General features: G+C 34.6%; 1 protein-coding gene across 1 annotated transcript in view; it reads left to right on the top strand.

Annotated features, from left to right (window-relative positions):
• The window catches only part of HUNK (hormonally up-regulated Neu-associated kinase), a 128,968-nt gene that overhangs the window by 74,268 nt on the left and 32,343 nt on the right, over nt 1-22,357 (top strand). The window contains exons 4-5 of the mRNA XM_031959361.1: nt 10,426-10,561; nt 20,817-20,944. Coding sequence (XP_031815221.1) covers nt 10,426-10,561; nt 20,817-20,944 — 264 coding nt within the window. The remainder of the gene's footprint in view (nt 1-10,425; nt 10,562-20,816; nt 20,945-22,357) is intronic.

The raw sequence follows: 22,357 nt of genomic DNA, 5'->3' as shown, positions 1-22,357 counted from the left end.
GATGGTCCTCTTCAAGAACAAAGAACAAATAACAGTGATCTATATCTTTAATTCTTTGGATAGTATGGCATTTTGGGGGGCACTCTTAAATATATAGCATTCCTAGAAAGATATTGTCAAAAAACTTGAACCTTTATTTTAGAGAGAAGGAAAAAGTATTTATTAAGAGGTTACTATGTGTCAAGCACTGTGTCATGCTGGACTCATTAAGTGCACTGAACAGTTTTCCCCCATGCAGTTGATCCTATTATCTGCCTTCTAATTCAGTTTTTGTTCACAATAACTGTTCAAGATATATGTAATACTGAACCAGTTCTTTGGGTTGTCCATACAAATTCAGAGTTTGGGCATAATTCTCCATCTCCTTGGTTTTCCTGTGTGGATAGTTATGCCAAACTCTTGAGAAAATTGCCTGAAAGGTGTTTGGAATACTAGATCCTATTGTGCTTCTATTTTCTGACCATAAAAAGCATTCAGTTCTTAATGAACTGAGATTCTGCCTTAAAGTCTCTCCTCCTTGGTATCTCCTATGCAAATGTTAAAATCATATAAATTTCCCTGAAGGATGTAATTTTTTTTTCCTTTTGAGTAACATAGAAAAATAAAGTCTCTCCTTCAAGGAATATACAAAATGATGAGAGAGTCTTATCTAAGCTGAGAAGAAAGATATTTGGAGACTGAATACTAGCAAATTAAAAGACTAGAGGAAGATAGAGCTGTGGTACATTCTATAATTGGCTTATGACATCCACAGATGACAGTACTCAAACGATAGTTGCTAACTTTGACTTTGAGCTATTGAGTCTTGAAGAAGGGCAGGAAGTTCAAACCTAGGGAGTAGCCAGAAGACTTGAGCCAAGACTGTCACTCTTTAACTGGGCAAAGAACCCACTCATCAGGAAATAAATCTTTATTACTCATGGTAGTTCATTCCAAGATTTCTCTGTAGTCTTCTTCATTTTAATAAACTTTGCCTCTTATGATATCGTTAATTGTGATTATCAATTTTATTATTGTGAATCCCATGCTTGTAAGAGAAGTATTAGTCTCAGTCTATCAAGGGCTAGGCATATATTTCCTAGATTTCTTGAGTTGAAAAGAAAAGAACAGTTAAAAAAAAAAAAAGACAACAATTTTTGATAGGGGAAAGAGAGAAAATTGCATTTGGAGTCAGAGTACTTGAACTCATTCTAGTTTTTCTACCTTTGTGATGGTCACCCCCTCGGGAAGTCAGTTTTCTCATTTGTAAAATTAATGTGCTGGGTTAGGTTGTTCCTTCTAACTGTAGGCCTGTTATCCTAAATGGATAGCTAGGTAGTTCCATAGCCCATAGAGTGCTAAGTCAGGAATCAAGATGACTATAACCCTAGCCAAATCACTTGTTTGCCTCAGATTCTTCATCTGTACGTTGAGTTGGAGAAGGGAGTAGCAAACCATTCCAATATCTTTGTTAAGAAAACCCCAAATGCAGTCACAAAGTTGGACATGACTAAAAATAAGTGAGCATATGATCTTAAATGTCCCTAAAGGTGCCCAATCTTTTTGTCCTGAGAGAACCTCTGGTTTCAGGGTTGGGGTTTTCTTTTGTGTATGTGTGTGGGGGGTGGGAATAGAAGTGCTCATCCAAGCATGGATGGGAATAGGGGTGCACATCTAAGCGGGTATCATCTGTATTTATCATAGTTTATCCTTAATAGAACTAGGTAGTGCAGAATGCAGTGGTATTAAGGTGACTCAAGCAGTTCCCTTAGTAGTTTAGGCTCAGTGTTGGAACAAAAGGAGACAGATGCTTGGAAATAGTTCAACAATTAACAAAAGGAGGTTTACTTAGCCATAACAGAGAAAAAAGGAAGGGAGGATGGAAAGGAAGGGTGGGAAGGGAAAAAGAAATGGGAAAGGAAAACTACTACTCTATGCTAGGCATTGAGCTAGGAACTTTACAAATATTATCTCATTTGATCCTCCAATAATCTGGGAGATAGGCATTATTTTTATTTTCATTTTACAATTGAGAAAACTGAGATCAAGTGACTTGCCCAGGATCTAATTAATTGTTACTCACTCATGGTTTGATTCTTCATGACCCCATTTGGGATTTTCATGGCACAGATACTGGAATGGCTTGTCATTTCCTTCTCCAGCTCATTTCACAGATAAGGAAACTGAGGGTGAAGTGACGTGACAAGAGTCATACGCCTAGGAAGTCTGAGGCTGATTTTGAACTCAGGTCTTCAGTGCTGTATCCACTGTACCATCTCACATAGCTAGTAACTCAAAGCCCAGCACTATTTACTGCACCACTTCAATAATATATCACATGCAGCTCTGCTAAATGTGATGCACATGATTTTCATATAGAAATATATCTGCTCATCAGGATAAGATGTGGTAACTTGTGAGGTTTTGTGACATCCAACACATCTTATGGTCCCCAACTCTCCATGGGAGGGGCAAGGGCTTTTGAATGACCTTATGAAACAACTTGTGAACAGCTTGAGACTAAGCCCCTGGATGAATCAGGTCTTCACAACAGATTCTTTGGCTTTTGGAGAACTGGCTTAACCTACATTGAGAGAATAGTGCAAAACCTTGGGTTTTCACAGTAGGTGAACTAAGGAAAAATTTGAACGAAGGGGAAAAAAAGGTGAACTAAGGAAAACTAAGGAAAATAACATTTTCCATTGTTAGAGAACTTGGAAAATGAAATGCTAGTAAATTATGAAGAAGGTAGCATTGAAAGGGTCCTAGGAGATTGTTTTAGAATCTCCATATAGAAGTTTAGAATATTGGGTCAATCTTCGATGGAGGAAGACAAGGCACATACTACCCTGTTTGCACCTTCTGAATCAGTAGATCCTTCTGCACTTCCTAGAGGGAAACAGAAAGGAAGGTGCATGGAAAACATCAGATCATCTATCAGCTTAGTGATGAAGGCAGTGAAGTGGAAACAGCACTGGATTTGGATAACAAGGACTGATTTCATGTCCCAAGTTTGTTCATCCCTATTTTAGGGAAATTTCCTCTTCTATAAAATGAAGGGCTTTGACTAGACGACAGTTAAGATTCCATTCAGTGATATTATAATCTCATTCTTGAAAGGACTGTTTTTCTTCTTAGGAAAGGGAGAAAACTCTGTAAGATATAGCAAAACTATTGGAGGGGATAAGTTTCCCAGTAGTTCTCAACATGGCTATATCACCAAAATTGGACAGGGGTTGTGGTCCAGGTGCAGAAACAGATATTTTCACACTGTGGATTTCAATAAAAAGTTGCTATTATTTTCAAGAGACACTGTTTCCCTATGTACAATGGGTGAAGTTAAAATTTGGCCTCAGATACTTAGTAGCTGTGCAACTCTGGGCAAGTCACTTAACCCTGTTGGCCTTTTTTCCTCAAATGTAAAATGAGCTGGAGTAGAAAATGGCAAACTACTTCAGTATCTTTGCCAAGAAAACCCAAAATGGGGTCATGAAGAGTCAAACATACCTGAAAAATGTCTGAGCAATAGCTGTTTCTCTGTGAGAGGAAAAAAAAATGATATTGACTGACTTGTTTTTTGATAAGCTGTAAAGAGGCAGATATTAAATATAGTATAACATTTGCCACTAGTAGAGAGCTTTGGAGGGCTTGGGTTTGATATCATCTGCATGGAAAAATGGAAAATACTGTTTATTAAGGTGTATGAATACTTGAAGGCATGAAAGGATCACTTTGGGAATAGAGCTTGTCTTCCTGTTTGGTTTCTAATTACAACTCAAAAGGGGGGGAGTAATTTTTCTTGTTAATGTATAGAGCTTAGGAAAGGTCCTCACAAAGTGGTGACTAAAAATTATAGTTAATTTGTTTAGGAGCCTTAGCTGATGCATAATTATTATGACAACTTTAGTTATCTGGAAAACTGGAATAATAGACCATTTTGTTATGATTTATAAAGGTGATAAGAAAAGAAAGGCAAGTTAGTAAAAGGAATTACTGAAAGAAATTATTAGCCAGAGGCAGCTAGGTGGCATAGTCGATAGAGAACCAGCCCTGAAATCAGGAGAACCTGAGTTCAAATCTGACCTCAGACACTTAACACTTCCTAGCTGTGTAACCCAGGAGAAGTCACTTAGCAAGGAAGGGAGGGAGGGAGGAAGGGAGAGAGGGAAGGAAGGAATTAGCTAAATAAGTCCATGCGTAACCATCTCATATATTAACCATTAATGTGGGGGAGCAACTTCTAGGCAGAAGAGATTCTACTCCACTGCCCTTTACCCCTTCTTTCCCCCCTCCTCTTACCCTTCTCAAGATGCTGTTTGAGCTAAAGGGTCATGGATATAAGCCACTGAAATTATATAGTAATAAGGGAACTCATTGTATGAGGAGTCTACTAGTTTTATGTTTAGTGTGAGATAGACACCCACATGCTAAGTGAATCGAAGAAAAAACAAAAAATTTCAGAATTGGAGGAGATCATATCATCCTATAATCAACTCTTTCTGCTCCCCCAAAGAATCCATTTGTATATGACAAATGGTCATCCACTCATTTTACAGTGACCACCAGCAAAGGGATATCTGAGGCAGTTCATTCCACTTCTGTATAGCTTTAATGTTGGGAAACTTAAATCAAGTCTAACATTACTTCTTTGCAACTACCACCCTATTCCACATTCCACATATTCCTCCTGCTCTGTTTCTGCCTTTTTTTAGGCCAAATAAAGCAAGTCTAATCTCTCTTTAAATGTCAGCCTTTCAAGGTTTTGAAGATAGCTGTCATGGCTCCTGGAGTTTTCTCTAAGCTAAGCACCCTCAATTCCTTCATTATATAGTATGGATTAGAGCAGGAGTGGGAAGCCTTTTTTCTGTCAAGGGATTTTTGAATGTTTATGATATTATTAGCAGGCCATACAAAATAATCACCTTAAAAATTCAAGCAGTGGAAAGTTGTTGTACCTGGCTTTCAGATCATCATCACCTGCAATTGCCTAAGTAGGGCCAGATCAAATAATTTCATGAGCCTTATATGGCCCATTAGCCAGATATTCCTCACATGTTCACTATTTTGGTCAATTTTCCAGCTTATCAGCAATTATTCAATGCTCTTAATTTTTTAAAAAAAAGTTATCTTTTAAATCTAGGTTTGTATATATTTGGAGTTTGTATTTGTGATTTATGGAATCAGATGCTGGTTTACACCTAATTTCTGTCAAATTGTTTTCCAATTTTCTAAGTAGCTTTTTTGAATAGTGACTTCCCCTAGAATTTGATTCATGGATTGGTTTTGGAGTTTGTGAAACACAAATCATATCATATTCCTTCATTTCCCTGTGTTTTTGTTTGTTTTTATTTTGTTTAAATGTAGAAACTGATAATGTTTTTGCAAGCATTTATTGTACCTCTCCTGCTCTTTTGCAGTTATTCAGTGGAATAACTTTAAAATAATAATTTTTTAAAAAGACACTCATAACAATTGTACATAATTTAGGAAAACAAATTCCTACCAAAATTCCTATTTCATTATGCATTTTAAGTCCTCCTCTCATCTTCCAGTTTTATAATCACATAGCTGCCAGAATGGTTTTCCTAAATCTCAGATCTTACTATGTCATTCCTCTACTTAATAAACTCTAATGGCTCCCTATCACCTATAGGAACAAATATAGACTTTATGTAATTTTAAGTTCTTTAAGACATGACTCTTTGCTATTTTTCCAGTTTTCTTTTACATTTCCCTCCTTTTTACAGACTAGCCTACTTGTCTTTTCTTCATATTCAACATATCATCTCCATGTTTGTACTGGCTGTTCCCTATGCCTGGAATATTTTGAAGTCATTCCCCAGCCATCTCAGCAAACAGAATGCTTCCAACATGCCAGAAACCTGCACTTGAAGTATTTAACCTTTTAGTTTCTGTTACTCTTGTATTTGGATGCAGTTGCCAATTGGTAGTTGCTTCAGTTCCTCATTGCATCTACGATTGGTCATGCTTGACTTCACTCCCCAGCTACCATGCCCCTGCATGTATATCGTCCACCTTTCAGTTTCTGAAATTATAATCAGATCAGCTCTTTCATTGTTTCTCCCCCCTGGCTCCAATAACCATTCTCCAATCAATATTCCAAAACAAAATATCTCACTGTGGCCACCATGTTCCCTTAGTACAATGTAAATTCTTTAGAGCAGCTAAAGCTGACCTGGGCACTGGTCCTAAAGATCAAATCCAATCTCAGATTTTAAATATATATGTAATCCTGGGCAAGTCACTTAATCTCTGTTTATCTCAGTTCCTTCAACTGTAAAATATAGACAATAATATCACCTGCTTCCCAGGACTGTTGTGAGGATCAAATGAGATAATATTTGTAAAGTACTTAACATAATGCCTTATACATGGTAGGTGCTTATTTCTTTCCTTCCTCTCTTTGAAGGCAGAGATTGTTTTTGTTTTTGTATTTAATATCCTCACTATTGGCACATAGTAAGCAATTAATGAATAGGTTATTTTTAAAATTCATTTATCTTTGTCTGAATCCCTGAAATTCTTCTAGATGCAATTCAAATACCATCTTCTATAAGCAGCCTTTCCTTATCTGTCAACTGATAGTAAACTTCTCTAAAATTACATTGTTTTTATTCATACATATAGATTACATGTCTACACATAGATACATATTATTTCTCCATTAGAATATAAAGATGGCCTTTTTTTTTGTATTCCCAATGTTAACACACTGACTGACCTAGAATATGTATTTTATCATTACTTGTTGATTGGTTGATACAACCTATAGTTATATTTATAGAATTATATAAAGTTACACAGTATATAGGTATATAGTTCATTTCCCATATATCTCCTCACTCAGAGAAACAAAGGATAAAAAAAAATAAAAGCATATCAGCAAAACTCTGCAACATACCAGTCAAACATCATAGTATATGCTGTGCTCCACCTGCATAGACTCCCAACTCTGCAGAAATGGAGGAAAGTAAATTCTTCTATCTCTTTTTTGGTGACAATTCTGATCAATATAATTCTTTAACATTTACTTTTGTGTATGGTTGTTTTTTCCATTTACAATTTTGTAATTTTTCAAATAATTAGCAAAAATTTATTAAGCACCTACTATGTGCTACATACCAGAACTATAAAGATAAAAAATCAGAGTTTATATTCTAATAGAAGTAGACATGTACCTAAATGAACATATATAAAATATATCTACATATATCAAATAAATTTTACAGGATCAAAGCATTAGTAGTTGAGTATATATGTGGAAGATGGATGCTGTTCCAGAACTGGAAAAGCTTCATGAGCCTAATTTTGAAATAGTGACAGGATTCTTTTAAAAAGAAAAAAAAATTTCATTACTTTATCTCATACTCTGAGCTTATTCTCTCACAGCCTGGCCAGTTAGTCACATATCCTTCCTAAGGTTCTAGGGTCCTCTGGAGAGGTTAGGATATCCTTCCTTCCTTCCGTCCTTCTTTCCTCCCTCCCTCCCTCCCTCTTTTTCTCCCTTCCTCCCTACCTCTTCTTCTCTGTCCCTTTCTCCCTCCTTCTTTCTCTCCCTCCCTCCCTCCCCCTTCTTCTCCATTCCTCTCTCTCCCTCCCTTCCTTCTTCCCCTTCTTCTCTGTTCCTCCCTCTCTTTTTTCCTTCCTTCCATCCTTTTCTCTTTCCCTTCATTTCCTCCCTCCCTTTCTTTCACCCTGTCTATCTGCAAGGCAGTAGAGATTAAGCAACTTGCTTAGAGTCACACAGCTAGTAAGTATTTGGGGCTGGATTTTCCAAATTTCAGAGATAGTATTTTATCCACTGCACCACCTAACTGCCCTGGGATTTCTTTTTCTAATGCCACTGGCTGAAGCTCCCCATTTCATTGTGTTCTCCCAGCATTTAGCTGCAAGTGATTAGCACCCCAGTTTTACTTAGCAAATTAACATCAATAATTTTTACAATGGGTTATTAATTTTGAAATTGTAACAAGAATAGCAATACAAATATTTTCTCCTTCACTACCCTGAACGCTTTCCCCTATAACCATCTTGGTCCCTTGGGAGAGTGGGCTCATACTTAACAGCATTGGTCCCACTAAGTTCATACCCAAAGACACAGGATGGCTCCTTGTCTAACCTACTGCTGGTTTGATTTGGGTCCCGAAGGTCACTCCATGGGGCCTCAAAGCTGTACTAACTGGCTATAAACCCTGGCATAGAATCTGTTCATGGATCTTTTGATAGTTTGTTCTTCTGAGCTTTTGAAACTACAGTTTATGTTGTTTGAACTTTATTTTCGTAAAAGACAATGACATCACAAATGATGTCTTGACTTACATGTGAATTGGATTTCAGTGAGGCAGTTACACAAAATCATCAGCTTCACTCTCTCTTCTTCTTGACTAACCAAAGACTTATGAAAGGAAGAGTCTTTTGAAATGGCAAAACAAAAGTTAAGGTGAGTGGCAATGACCAAGCTCTGCAGCTCCCTTCTTGGCCACTGGAACAAGTCTTCACATGCTTGAGGTGGACATCTGCCTAATTCACCATTAAGTTTGAGGTCTGTCAGTTAGCCTTACATTGGGTTAGTCCATCTGCCAAGATGCTTTTACTGGGGTATGGCTTCTGTATATGCTATTTTTTTGGAGCCATAAGTAAGAGAATGAGATTCAGAAACTTACCAAGATAAGGAACCACAGCATTATTTCTCTTTTTTCATTGAAAAACCAACAGATAGCAAGAAGTTATCTGGAGAAAAGGTGACTAATCAGCCAGTGCCTTTTGAATGTATATTCAGATCTGACTCCATAGCCAATCAAAGAGGCTCCTTACATGCTCAAAGTAACCAGAACCAGTTAGAGAACATTTGTACATACTCCAAATCTCTCTAAAACACATCCAATTACATGAAATTTTACAATCAATCATTTCCCCATTAAAAAAGAGGGGGAAAGAAGGTTGTGTTTTAAATCATGAATCTTGCCTTTATTTGTATATACAGCTAGGTAGAAGATTGGAATAAATATTTATTAAACACTATCCTAAATACTTGATCCTCACCACAATTATGGGAAGAAATGATATTATAATCCCTATTTTACAGTTGAGAAAATGGACAGATAGAGGTCAAATAACTTAGCCCATAGACATATGGCTAGTAAGTACATGAGGTATATTTAATGGCATGGTAATAAAGTCCCAGACTTTGAGTCAAGAAAACCTGAGATAAAATCCTGCCTCAGACACTTACTAGCCAAATCATTTAACCTTTCTGCCCTAGTTTATCCCATCTGAAAAATGAGAATAATGGCAGTCCTTTTCAGGACTACTATCAACTCTTAGAGTTGTTTTAAGGATTAAATGCAATATTTGTAAAGCACTTTGCAGATCTCAAAGTGGTGTATAAATGGTGGTTATTATTATAAAGCATATTTCAAATTTAATATGTTCTAGCACTCTCTTGTTAATCTGTGTCCCCTTCTGAACTTCTTTCTGCTCAGTGTATATTTTTAAAATATTTAATTGATGTTCTTTTTTTCTTCTTTTTTTAAACATTCCCCTAGAGTACAAAAAGCAAAGTAGTGTATAATAAGTTTGGAAAGATAGGCTGGAGCCAGACTGAAGAGCTTTGAAAGTTAACAGAAGAACTGTTAAATGTGATCCCAGGCCCAGAAGGGACGCCTTGGAGTTTATTAAGTAGGGGAGTAACATGGTCAGACCAGCAATTAAAAGAAAATCTTGTTGACATCTGGTAGTGAGACTAAATAGGAGACTATTGCAGCAGTCTAAGCTGAAGATGATTAAGTGCTGAATTAGGATGATAAAGTATTATTGGACTTCTATATTTAGATTGTTTATACATTTGAAGCTTATTATACTATATGGTGTAATATGATAGTCTAAACCTATCTTTCTGTTAGGGATATAGATACATGGTACATGTATATATGCACATAAATATATTCATACACACATATATACATATATATAGGCTGCTCTTTGATCATACCATGTCTCTTCACTTGTATCCCAGATCTCTTGTTCTCATCTTGGGGTCTTGGCCCCTGATTAATGAGAGTTCACCATAATTGGCCTGACTTCAGGATTCAAACCCACCATGTTACTGCCTCCTATGATCCTAGATGGCTCACTTAGAAAAAAGTATTTAATGGAAACGTTCGGTTTATAATATGTTTTTTAGCTTTCAGTGAGTTTTACAATGAAGTCTGATTTTTAAAATGTCATATAATTTGGAAAGAAAATTTGAAGTTCTGGCAAGTTTATGTCATCAATACTTGATTATTCTTCTCTCTTACAGTTTAGAGTTTCCTAAAATTGAATGTTACTGATAGAGAATAAATTTGATTTTATTATTGATTTTGGTGTGTTTTTCACAATCTCTAATGTTGTATCTTTTCTCCCTTCCCCCTCCCATTTTTACAGACTTTGGCTTGAGCAACTATGCAGGCATCTTGGGTTACTCAGATCCTTTCAGTACCCAGTGTGGCAGCCCAGCTTATGCAGCTCCAGAACTTCTTGCCAGGAAAAAATATGGTTCCAAAATAGATGTCTGGTCCATGTGAGTTATTCAACTTACAAAAATGAATATTTTTCCCCTCTCTTTCCCTTTCCCCCACTCATTTAATATTGGTACAAAGTTAGTATATTAAATGAAGAGATATCTTATTGTTGAAAGCTTTGGAGAGAATAATAAATAATTTTTCTACTCTTTGAGGTCCAGAGAGAAATATGGCACCATCAGAATTTTACACCTTACCTCAGAGATGAGGCCTTTTGCCAAAAACATTTAGTCAGTAAATCTGATTTTCCAAGTGTGTTGAATATCTCTATTCTCATTGTTTAGATATATATGTTAGACAAATAAGCATACTTAGCTTACAGTTGCCTCTTTACCATTTCTACCTCAGCAAAACTCTTACCTAGTTAGCTTGGCCATTATAACTCTATTTTATATTGTCTCTGAATCCTTATTTCTTCCAAGTTCTTGGACAATTAGGAGCCTCCTCCCTTTCCTACTTTTTGTGTGTGTGTGTGTGTGTGCTGCTGCTGCAGCCTCAGAATATCACTTATATTTGCTATACCCTGTGCAGTATTTGAAATTTGAGAGCTGGAGGATTGGGTGAGGGTAGGAGAATCTCTTCACATGTTTTTTTTTCCCCCCATTGGACTGAGACATTCTCTACTCCAGGGATGTGAATAGAAGTTTCAGAATGTGTTTTCCCATACATATAACTGTGGTTTAAGTTCTATGGCACTATAGTACAACCGGCATTATTATGATTATCCTACAGTTTCACTGTACTGTGGGTCAAAGGGACTTTTGTGGGCCATTCTGGGAACCAAACTTCATTGTTTTCATGATAAAATACATTCCAATTTCCTCTCCACTAACTTACAAATGAACTTTAGAAATATGACTTACTTGTAAGCCACAAACTATAATTGTTTCCCTTCCTGACAATGGACAAAAAAAGTTATTATGCACATTACTGTAAATGTGAGTGATAATTTTATGATGGGCCAAGAGTTGATTGATGGAAACAGGACTGGGAGGATGTAAACATTGGCAAAGGGAAATGGGCAGTAAAAGAGAATTTGATTGGGGGGTGGCGGAGGTGGGTAGGAGATGTGATTTTGATTCAGAAGATATTCTTCAGATGAGAAGGACTGATTTGAAACAAGAGTTGAAGCTTGAGTAAGCAACCAGAAGTGTAGCAAGTTTTAGAAACTGGAGTCAAGGCTAGATATCAACAAGAGTAGCATTTTAGAAAATCTAATAAGGGAAGAGAGCTCTATAAGGAAAAAAAGTTCAGGGAATAATAGAGGAGCCAACAGATTAACTTGGGGGTCAAGTGACAGTAGAAAATCATTTTTAGCCGCATTAGAAAGGACATAGAATTCTCACGTATTGAAGTTCCAAGTTACTGCCTAACTAATCTAGGATTAAAAAGAAAAGGCTGAGTTTTAAGTATGAATTATGCTAAGTAAAATTTGTGACTATGTTGGGCACCTGTAGTTTATCAGTCCATAGAGAATGCTCCCTGGAAATTGTTATGCCATAGTTATGGTGTATTCCTTATTGAGAAAAGATGATTTGTTAATAATGCAAGTGAAAACTGGGAAAAGGAGTCAGAGTCTGGCAGACCTTATAATTTGCAAAATGATTATCAAGTATAACTTTGGCAGGTAAATAATATTGTAAAGTAACAAATTTTAAAATTATGGCTCATATTTTTCACAGTTGGGAAAAGAAAGGTTGTTCCCTCTTTGAAGTACCACTTTATGATAGGAATATTGAGGAGTCATAGGCAGGAATTGAGTCAACAAAGGCAACAAGCATTTATTACACAATTACTATGTGCCCATCATTGGAAAAAACTCCCTGGAAACAGAATAGAAAAAAGCAGTCAATCTTGAAGATTTGAGGGTCAAAGAGTAAGAAGAAAGATTTTATACATTGGATTTGGGTACTAAAGCAAAAAGAGCAAGTTAGCTAGGAAGTATGGACGTAGAAAGATAGTAATTCCTAAACCAGATGTCTACCCAGAGACAGGGGAAAGGCAAAGAAAATTTTAAAACATTACTTTGCTTTTTGCCTGAGAAAGAGTGGAGTTTTTGTGTTTTAATGAACATCTGGGATTGAATTGGAACTAATAAAACAAGCTGCAATGTACTTTGTCCTGATAAAATCAAGCACTATGACAAAAAAATGATAGACAGGAAAAATATAATTTAATAATTATAAATTTAGATAGAAATTGATTAAACTGACATTAAAAAAAGATTTGTAGCCTGGATCTTTAATAATCTTAAATAATATGTCATCTTAAGAAAATGTACCTAAAACAGAGGCATACATGCAAATTTAAAGTAAAAGGCTAAATAAAATTTGTTATGCTGACTTCTCAAAAAAAAAAAAAAAATTCCACAAACTCAGAAACTGCAATCATGATTTTTGATAAGACAGAAGTAAAAATGGAAAGAGTCATGAAAAGGAAAAAAATGGAAAAATAAGTCTTTGGTTTTAAAAACTCCCCATACAATGAAATTATATAGATATTTATACATCTACATATACCCACGGATAATACATCCATACACACATATATATAATACATCCATACACACATATATACACATACATGAAATAGTACCTAAGTAAGGTCTTTAAGGAAAAGTCAACTGAAATCAACAAAGAAAAAAAACTCCTACATAGTAAAGAAATTAATCATAAACTTTTAATATTCTTCTATCAAAACTTGGCAAATCAAACAGAAATAAGAAGAAAACTGCAACCAAACAAAACTTTAGGAAGAAATGGATTTGAAAGAATATGGAAATAATTCTATGTGAGCTTAGAGGTGTTTTTCTTTTTTCTGGTACAATATAATACTTCTATAAAAATTATGATATAAGGGATTAAGAATTCAAGTAAATTAAGAAAGGCAGAAATATCAATCAAATGTTTTATGCCATGTAAACTCCTTGAAAGCAGGAACTGTGTTTTTTTGTCCTTTTTTGTAGCCAAAGACCTCAACACTGTCTCTGGATCATATTGAACACTCAATAAATTCTTAATTACTTGTTTTTTTCTAGACCATCACATAATAAAACAATAAATAATCAAGAAGGTATTTAAATAAATTCAACAAGCATTATTAAGCACCTGCTATGAGCGAGACACTTTGCTAGATTCTGGAGATAAAAACACACTCATCAAAAATATTTTTTGCTGAAGAAGAGCCAAGATGGTAAAGAATAGACACGTCTTTATTTGAGCTCCTCTTAGTGTCCCTCAGATCAACACCAGTTAAAGCCTCTGAACTGATTTTGGAGTGACAGGACTTACAAATATTTGGAATGTAACAAATTTCCAGAAGATACTTTGGAAGAACTTGAGAAAAAGTCTGTTTCACTCAGGCAGGGGGAGAGGCTGCTGAATGTGGATGCAGCACAAGAAACCCAGAGGAGGGAGCAAAAGCTTTGCTGTATCCAACACCAGGAAATCTACTGGAAGGCTCTTAGGCTACTCTGTCCTGGTAACATGCCAGTGCATCAACAGATGAACTGTGAGACATCCAGAGTAAATTCAAAAGCAACAAGTGAGCCTCTGAACCCCAATAAATAAAACACATCATTTAAAAGTTGGCCAGATGCAAAAGGAAATTAAAAAAAAAAACTAACTGAAGAAAACAATTCACTAAAAATTAGAATTGGACAAATGGAAGTGAATGACTCAATGAGACTTCAAGAACAAGTCAAATAAAACCTAAAGAAAAAAAAATATAAATATAATTTGGAAGAATTTATATATAGAAGAAAATATAAAATACCTCATTGAAAAAACAACTGACTAGGAAACTAGACCTAGGAGAGACAATCTAAGAATTATTGGACTTCCTGAAAACCATGATTTAAAAAAAAAAAAAGCCTATATATCATCTTTCAGAAAATCATCAAGGAAAACTGCCCCAGTGTCCTAGAACCACAGGGTAAAATAGCCATTGAATGAATTCACCAATCACTTCCTGAAAGAGATCCTAAAATGGAAACTCCAAGGAAGCTAAATTTCAGAATTATCAAATCAAGGAGATTTTAAAAGATCAAAGAGCATGAAATCTGACATTCTGAAAGGCAAAGGAACTTGGATTGCAACCAAGAATCAACTATCCACCAAAATCAAGCATCATCTTTCAGGGGAAAAGATGAACATTCAATGAAACAGGTGAATTTCATTTATTTCTGATGAAAAAACCAGAGCTGAATAGAAAATTTTATCTTCAAATACAGAACTCAAGAGAAGCATAAAAAAGGTTTTTAAAAAAAAGGGAAAAAATGTTTCTTTTAAAAGTTAAAAAGCTTATATCCCTATATGAGAAGATGATATGTTTAACTCTTGAGATCTGTATCTCTTTATGGGTATACTTAGAGGATACAGGTATAATTTGATTTTATTATGATGATAGAAAAAAGAAACTAGAGGAGGAAAGATGATTCTACTGGAAGAATTGGAAAATGGAGTTAAAATGAGGTAAATTACAAAATGAGGTAAATTACATCTCATGAAGAGGCAAAAAAGACAATAAATCTCTACAATTGAAGAAAAAAAGGAAGGGGGGATGAGCATTGTATGAATGTTACTTTCATTAGATTTGGCTCAAAGAGAATATCATACACATTTAGCTTCCCAGAGAAGCTTGTGTCACCCTATAGGGAAGTAGTTGGGGAAAGGAAAAGGGGAGGCTAATAGATGGGAGACCAGAAGTCAAAGGGGAAAGGCATAAGAAATGGAGAGGGGCTGTAAAGGGGGAGAGCTATTTGATGGAAGGGGTGGTCAGAAGCAAAATACTGGGGAAGAAGGGAAGAGGGAAAGGGAAGAGAAAACTATAACGGGGGAAAATAAGATGGCGGGAAATACAGAGTTAGTAATTTTAACTGGGAATGTGAATGGAATGAACTCTCCCATAAAAAGGAAATGGATAGCAGACTGGATAAAAGTCAGAATTCTACAGTTTGTTGTTTACAAGAAACACATTTAAAGCAGAATGATACATTAAGAGTAAAGGTAAAAGACTGGAGCAGAATCTATTATGCTGCAGCTGAAATTTAAAAAAAGCAGGGATAGCACCCTGATCTCAGATCAAGTAAAAGCAAAAATAGTTCTAATTTAAAAAGATAAGGAAGGAAACTTCATTCTACTTAAAGATACCACAGATATCTTTTTCTTTTATTAGTAATATTAATACTAAACATATATGCGCCAAGTGGTATAGCATCCAAAAATATTTTGTGCCATGAAGGAGAAATTATATAAAGGAATGACACCTAAAAACACAAAACACAAGAAAATTTGAGAAGGGAAAGAAAGCCTTTCTGTAGGAAGAGGTGCTTGAGTTGATTCTTAGAAATAGCTAGGATTTTAAGATGAAAGGGGGATGTATTTTGTGCATGAAGAAACTTATTCAAAGGCATTTAGAATGGAAAGTCAGATTCAGGAAACAGTAAGTAGTCTACTTTGACTGTAATGTAGATTACATGAATGGGAATAAAGGAAAATATGCTTTAAAAGACAGACTGATTGTGAAGTCTTTAAATGCCAAGCTGAATAGTCTATAAGACTATAAGACAATAAGAGAGGGCATAAAAAGGGCCAAAAGAGGACAGGGAAAGAAGTCGATAACTAGGTAGGACATGATTTCAATTAAATAAAGGTGTCCAAAGCCAAAATGCCATTTAAAAACTATATGGTGACTTTAACATATTTAACAGATATGGGACTATCTGCCATTTAGGGGAGGGAGGTGGAAAGGGGAGGAAAAGTTGGAAAGTTTTTGCAAGGGTCAGTGTTGAAAAATTATCCATGCATATGTTTTGCCAACAAAAAGTATAATTAAAAAAAAAGAAAGGAAAAAAAAGTTTATGGTGAAAAATGGAGTTGATGAGAATGAACACCTCTGGGGTTATGTAACTAAAGATGTGAACAAAGATGCAATATTAAATAGATACTTTAAAAAAATAACCTAAGTGATGAGTTAGTAATAAATATTAATAACCCTAAGTAAATAATATAAATAATTACTAATCATACTAATGTAATGACAAGTGATACAATGTGCCAAAATGAGGGGAATGCTGGACACTCACTCTTCAGAGACAACATTTAAAAATGTAAAAAATTAATGACAATAAATTTCAAAAAATTATGAGAAGAAAATAAGAAATGGTCTTTTAAATTCATAACTAAAGAGCATTTTAAAATGCCAATAAAACTAAAAAGCTATTACCTAATTTAATGATTAATAAAAATGAAGAGAGATAAAAATCATGAGAGCAAATAAAACTTTTTCAGAAACTATTATAAAACAAAACAAAATAAGAAATTTTCTATGAAATGGATGCTATCTGCAAAAAAATATTTAAAAATTAACTAATCGAATGGGTAGGCTATACAAACTAATTTTATAAAGAGAAATTGAACAAGCCATAAAGCTATAAATGCCATGGAAGTGAAAACAACCTAGAATCAATTGATTGATAAATGGATTTTACTGATTATTTAAAGAGTAATTCCCATCCCGCATACATTTCTTACTATGGAGAATATCACTCCATTATGAGTCAAATGTGTCTCTGATGATAAATCAGACAATGGGTATGTCATAGAATGAGAACTATAGACTAATATTTCTAAATATTGATGCAAAAAAATTAAATGCTAGCAGAAAGAATACAGCAACATATCAAAAATTATAACCAAAGAGTATTTAATTCAAGAATAGAAAGATTATGTATAGCTAGGAAAAGAATTCACATACTAAATATCATTTAAAACAAAATTCCAAAAAAAAAAGAAATAATACAGTTTTAATTTGTGTTTTTTAAAAAGCCCTAAGCATAGGAGTCAAAGAACATTTCCATAATTTATTCAATATTTTTTAAATGGCTTTCTACAACTAAGAGCTTATGTTATTTATTGTGGCGAAATATTGGAAGCTTCACACTAAAATCAGGGTCTGCAAGAATGTTCACTAAAACTAGTATTATTTGACTTAAAAATAAAAAGAAACATTGACAATAAGGAGACAAAAATATCTTTGCAAATGATAAGGTGGTTTACTTAAACTTAAGAATCAACAAAATTAATTAATAAATAGTTTCTCAAAAGGTAGGATACAAAATGAATTTATAAAAATCACCAGCATTTTTATATATTAGTAACAAAGAGAAAAGAGATGGAAAGATAATTATTTTTTATTTTTTAAAATTTTATTAATTTTTTTTAAACAAAGTTATCATTTCCTAATACCAATCACCCAATTAGAATGTTTTTTTTTTTAAGTTAAGGGAAAAGAAGGTGCCATACCAATCATGTTTGGTAGCATATACCTTAACAAATGACAAATTATAAAAATGTATTATTGCGTATTCTGAAAAAAGTTCAACAGCCAATATATAATGTGCCATTTGGCCTTTAAAGCCCTTCACAATTGGAGTTCAACCTATTTTTTTCCAAAGTCCTTGGACAACATTTCCCCTTCAACACTCTTTGATCCAGCCCAATTGGCCTTCTCTTTGTTCCTTATACATGATGTTCCATCTCCCATTCTCAGTGTTTGGCATCCCACATACCTAGAATACATTTCTTTACCTCTACCTTAGAGTCCCTGTCCTACTGTGAGCAGTTCAAATTACATCTATGGAAAGCCTTCCTGATCTGACATTTAACTGCTTAATGCTTTCCTTCCCAAATTACTTCGTATTTTACAACTCTGCATAGATTTTTTATGTACCCATTTGCTATCCTTGCATAACTATTTTTTATGTTTCCCTATTAAGAGTGTAAGTCCTTTGAGAGTCAAAACTGCTTCATTCTTTGATTTGTATTCCTAGTGCCTAATAAACAGTGGTGCTTAATAAATGCTTTTTGATTAATTGCTGAAGGTTTATGAAGAGGGATCTGCGTTATAGAACAAAAATATGGGCTGGTCTTTGATTTCCAAAACTAAATGTTACTCTTATTCATTTTTTTGGTAGTCATCGAAGAAAGTACTAATAGTTAATGTAAGGAACATTTTGGTTTTTAAGTTATTCTTGGTTTTATCATATTCGGCTCTTGTTCTCCAGGCTTGTGAAAACTCAAGTGGCAGTGGTGCATAATGAAGGAATTTATGCATCAAAGGTTATAGAGTGGGTGGATCAGTAGAATCTAAGATATTTAGGTTTAAAATATTGCATGTTACTAGGGAAATCTAGAAATGGATATAGAAAAAGGGATCTGGGGAATGCAAGAGCAAACATTAGAATTTTGATATACTTCGCCCTCACCCCCACCCCCACTGGGATCTCTGTTTGAGTAAAACTTAGCCCTAATGAAAAGAGCATTGGATCTGGAGCCAGATGACCTCTGTAATCTTTGGCTAGTTTTACCTCTTAGGACCTCAATTTTCTCATATGTAAAATTAGTGGGATTAGGATAAATGATATACATCTATAAATCTTGATATAGGAAAGAGAGAAATTATTGCCTCAGAGTTTACAGTCTAATGGGGATGGGACCAGTCTTAGGGAAAACCAAATAAGTAACAAGGAGATCAAGGCAAAAAAATTTTTTGGTTGAGGAAGGAGAAGGAAGATTCAGATGTACTTCCTTTATCCTCCCAAAAGAAACAGCTCCTCACTGCCCTTATAGATTTGAATTATTAAATTGCTATGCCAGTTTTATCTTCAGAAATGTTCAGTGGAATCTCAGTAAAACTGGGCTTCAGTAATCTTATTTAAATCTTCTTTTTATGGTTTGTTTTACTGGAAATCCTCTTGTACATTCTAAACTCATCTTTCTTTGGGCTTTCCAAAGTTCTTTAAGCATTCTGGCAGTCAAAATTTTCCTTCCCATCAAGACAATCTTCAGTACTATATTTAGTGTGCACTTTAGGGGGGAAAAATCCTCCAAAGACACATCAGCTTTTAATCTTAAGAGCCAGGTTCATTGCGATGGCCTTTCAGCCACATCTAGAAAATAAGATTGGGCATTGTTGGCTAAGAGCCATCTAATTATATTATGTGGGATAGAGCTATTAAAGAGATAGTGTGGCATAGTGAATAGTGTTTTGGCCTGGAATTAGGACATGATCAAATACGTATTCTAATGTATTAATTATATGAGCCTGGTTAAGTCATCTAAACACTAAATACTTGAAGCAAATCCCTAAGACTTCTAATTTATAATGTAGGGGAATCATGGGGGATACACTAAGCATTGTTAGAAAAAGTTTTCACACTATGAGTTCTACCTCATCAATGTAATTTTTCTTCTTCTTCCTCCTCTTCCTTCTTTTCCTTCTCCTTTTCTCCTCCTTTTTCTTCCTTCTTCCTTCTTATTCTTCTTCCTTCTTTCTTCTTCTCCTTCTTCCTTCTTCTCCTTCTTCCTTCTTCCTGCTGCTTCCTTCTGTTACTTCTTCCTGCTGCTGCTTCTGCTTCTTCTGCGTTTGTTTCTCTTCATTATTTGTATATTATGCACTATCTATCATTCAACAAGTTATTAAACGGTAAGTATGTGCTAGTATTTATATAAGAAATAAGAAGTTGATAAGAGAACATCCAAAAGAAATGTCTTTGATTGTTAGCAAAGTACTGAGATTAGTAGTCCCTAGGAGGCCCCACTGACTCTGTGGTTACATACTGTTTTATGAGGTATTGTGATGCAAGATGGCTATAGAGTCAGAGTATTTGGGTCTTGATTCTAGCTCTACTACTTAATACCCACAATGACCGAGGGCAAGTCATTTAACATGCTTCTTTTTCTGCTTCTGTAAAATGAGGGACCCAGACTACATAAATTCTTAAGTTCAATTCTAGTTTAAACTTTAGAATTCTATGATTCTTAGTTATAATCTTGAACTATAACATTTGAAAATAGATGAACAAATGTTCATAAAAAATATAAATATAAATTTTATAAAAAATATAAATATAAAGAAATAAATCTTTATATTTAAGATTCCAAAAAATCTTTCAAATAATCCCCTCAATTTGAAGGATAAAAAAGGAAAATTTACTTACTTTTTTCATCATCCTGTAGTTTATTGCCCAAGGCTTCTTTTCAGTGATTCCATGGAGTCTTTTGTTTTGGGGGCTCTCGGCTAATACAGACAATGTTTCACTATGAGTGAAGTTACTGTTTCTTTCCTAATGCAGAATACTATGCAAATAGTATTGACCTTAAGTCAACACTTCCCCATCATGTACTTACTTCTCTCCAAAGAGAATCATTCTGCTCCAATAACTATCATTCTTTCTTTTTTTTTCTTCTGCAGAGGTGTGAATATGTTTGCTATGTTAACTGGAACACTGCCTTTCACTGTGGAGCCCTTCAGTCTGAGAGCTTTATACCAAAAGATGGTGGATAAAGAAATGAATCCCCTTCCTACTCAACTTTCTACTGGTAATCTCTATTTATCTTTTCAAATCCAGCACATTATCATTCTGTCTTTGACCAGATTTTGTTTACTTGTGTGAGTGTGCATATGTGTGTGTGTATAGAAAGAGGGGAGTTTTTTTTTAATTAAATTTTTTCATTAAAATTTTGAGTTCCAAATTCCCTCTCTCTTCAAACTCTTATCCACCCATTGAGAAGACAAGCAATATGATACTCATTATAGTTGTGAAGTCACGCAATACATATATTGTGATAAGGTTTTTAAAGTATCAGTCTCAATATTCATAGAATCTTAGTATCAGAAGGGACCTCATATACTACCCATTTTAGTCCCTACTCAAAATATGAATCTATGTCTTCAGATATCTAGTATCTAGATAACTTTTAGTGACAGATACGACCACTTTACTTATTTAATCTAAAAAAGACTTCCTTAGTATTGTATTGGAATTTTTCTCCTTTTAATTTCCACTCGGTTCTTAGTTCTCCTTTTTTTGCCCTAGTGCACATCAACCGATTGCTAAATCTCTTCCCTCATAAATAGCCCTTTGAATTTTTGGATATAACTGTTATTTTCTTCTATGTCTTTGCTTCCCTAAGCTAAAATTCTTTGACTCATTTTCTTATAGACTACTTTCTAGCATCTTTACCATTGGGTCACTTTTGGACAGTGGGTTAATATCTCTGTTCTGAAGGTGACTTCCAGAATCAAACAAAATATTTCATATGTGTCCTAACTAGAAGAAATTAATTATAAATCTCTTCTTTCTCTCTTCTCCCAGTCTGGTGCTCTGTATTTCTCTTCTGGATTACTATAACTTTTCTCTTTAGAATTTTGTGCTGCTTAACTGTAATGCCAGAAAAATTGAGGCAAGATAGAGATTAGAGAGTTTTTAATATTTTATTTGGATTTCTGAGAGGGAGAGATTTTCTGGGACCAAAGGATTCATTTTGGTTCCAGGGCTTATGTCTCAAAGCATTCAGCAGCTTCAGCTTCAGCATCAGCATCGAATGTGAGATTCCAGTTGTTTTTATAGACATTTCCGTAGATCAGGGTAGACAAGGGGATAGAGTCTGAACATTGGTAAATGGTGGGAATTTCCAAGGATGGACCATCAATCCAGTTATGATGGGGTATAGGATCATAAATTCTTTTTTTTCCCCATTTATTTATTTTTTTATTTAGCTATTCATTCATTTATTTGTTATTTATAAAATATCACATTTCTTTTTTTTTTATTATAGCTTTTTATTGACAAAACATATACATGGGTAATTTTTCAACATAAATCCTTGCAAAAACTTCTGTTCTAACTTTTCCCCTCCTTCCCTTCACCCCTTCCCCTAGATGGCAGGTAGTCCTATACATGTTAAATATGTTAAAGTATATGTTAAATATAATATATGTATACATATTTA

Source organism: Sarcophilus harrisii, chromosome 3, assembly GCF_902635505.1.
Source record: "Sarcophilus harrisii chromosome 3, mSarHar1.11, whole genome shotgun sequence".
Taxonomy (NCBI): domain Eukaryota; kingdom Metazoa; phylum Chordata; class Mammalia; order Dasyuromorphia; family Dasyuridae; genus Sarcophilus; species Sarcophilus harrisii.
Note: the sequence above shows the minus strand (reverse complement) of the source record. Positions and strands in the feature narration are given on the sequence as shown.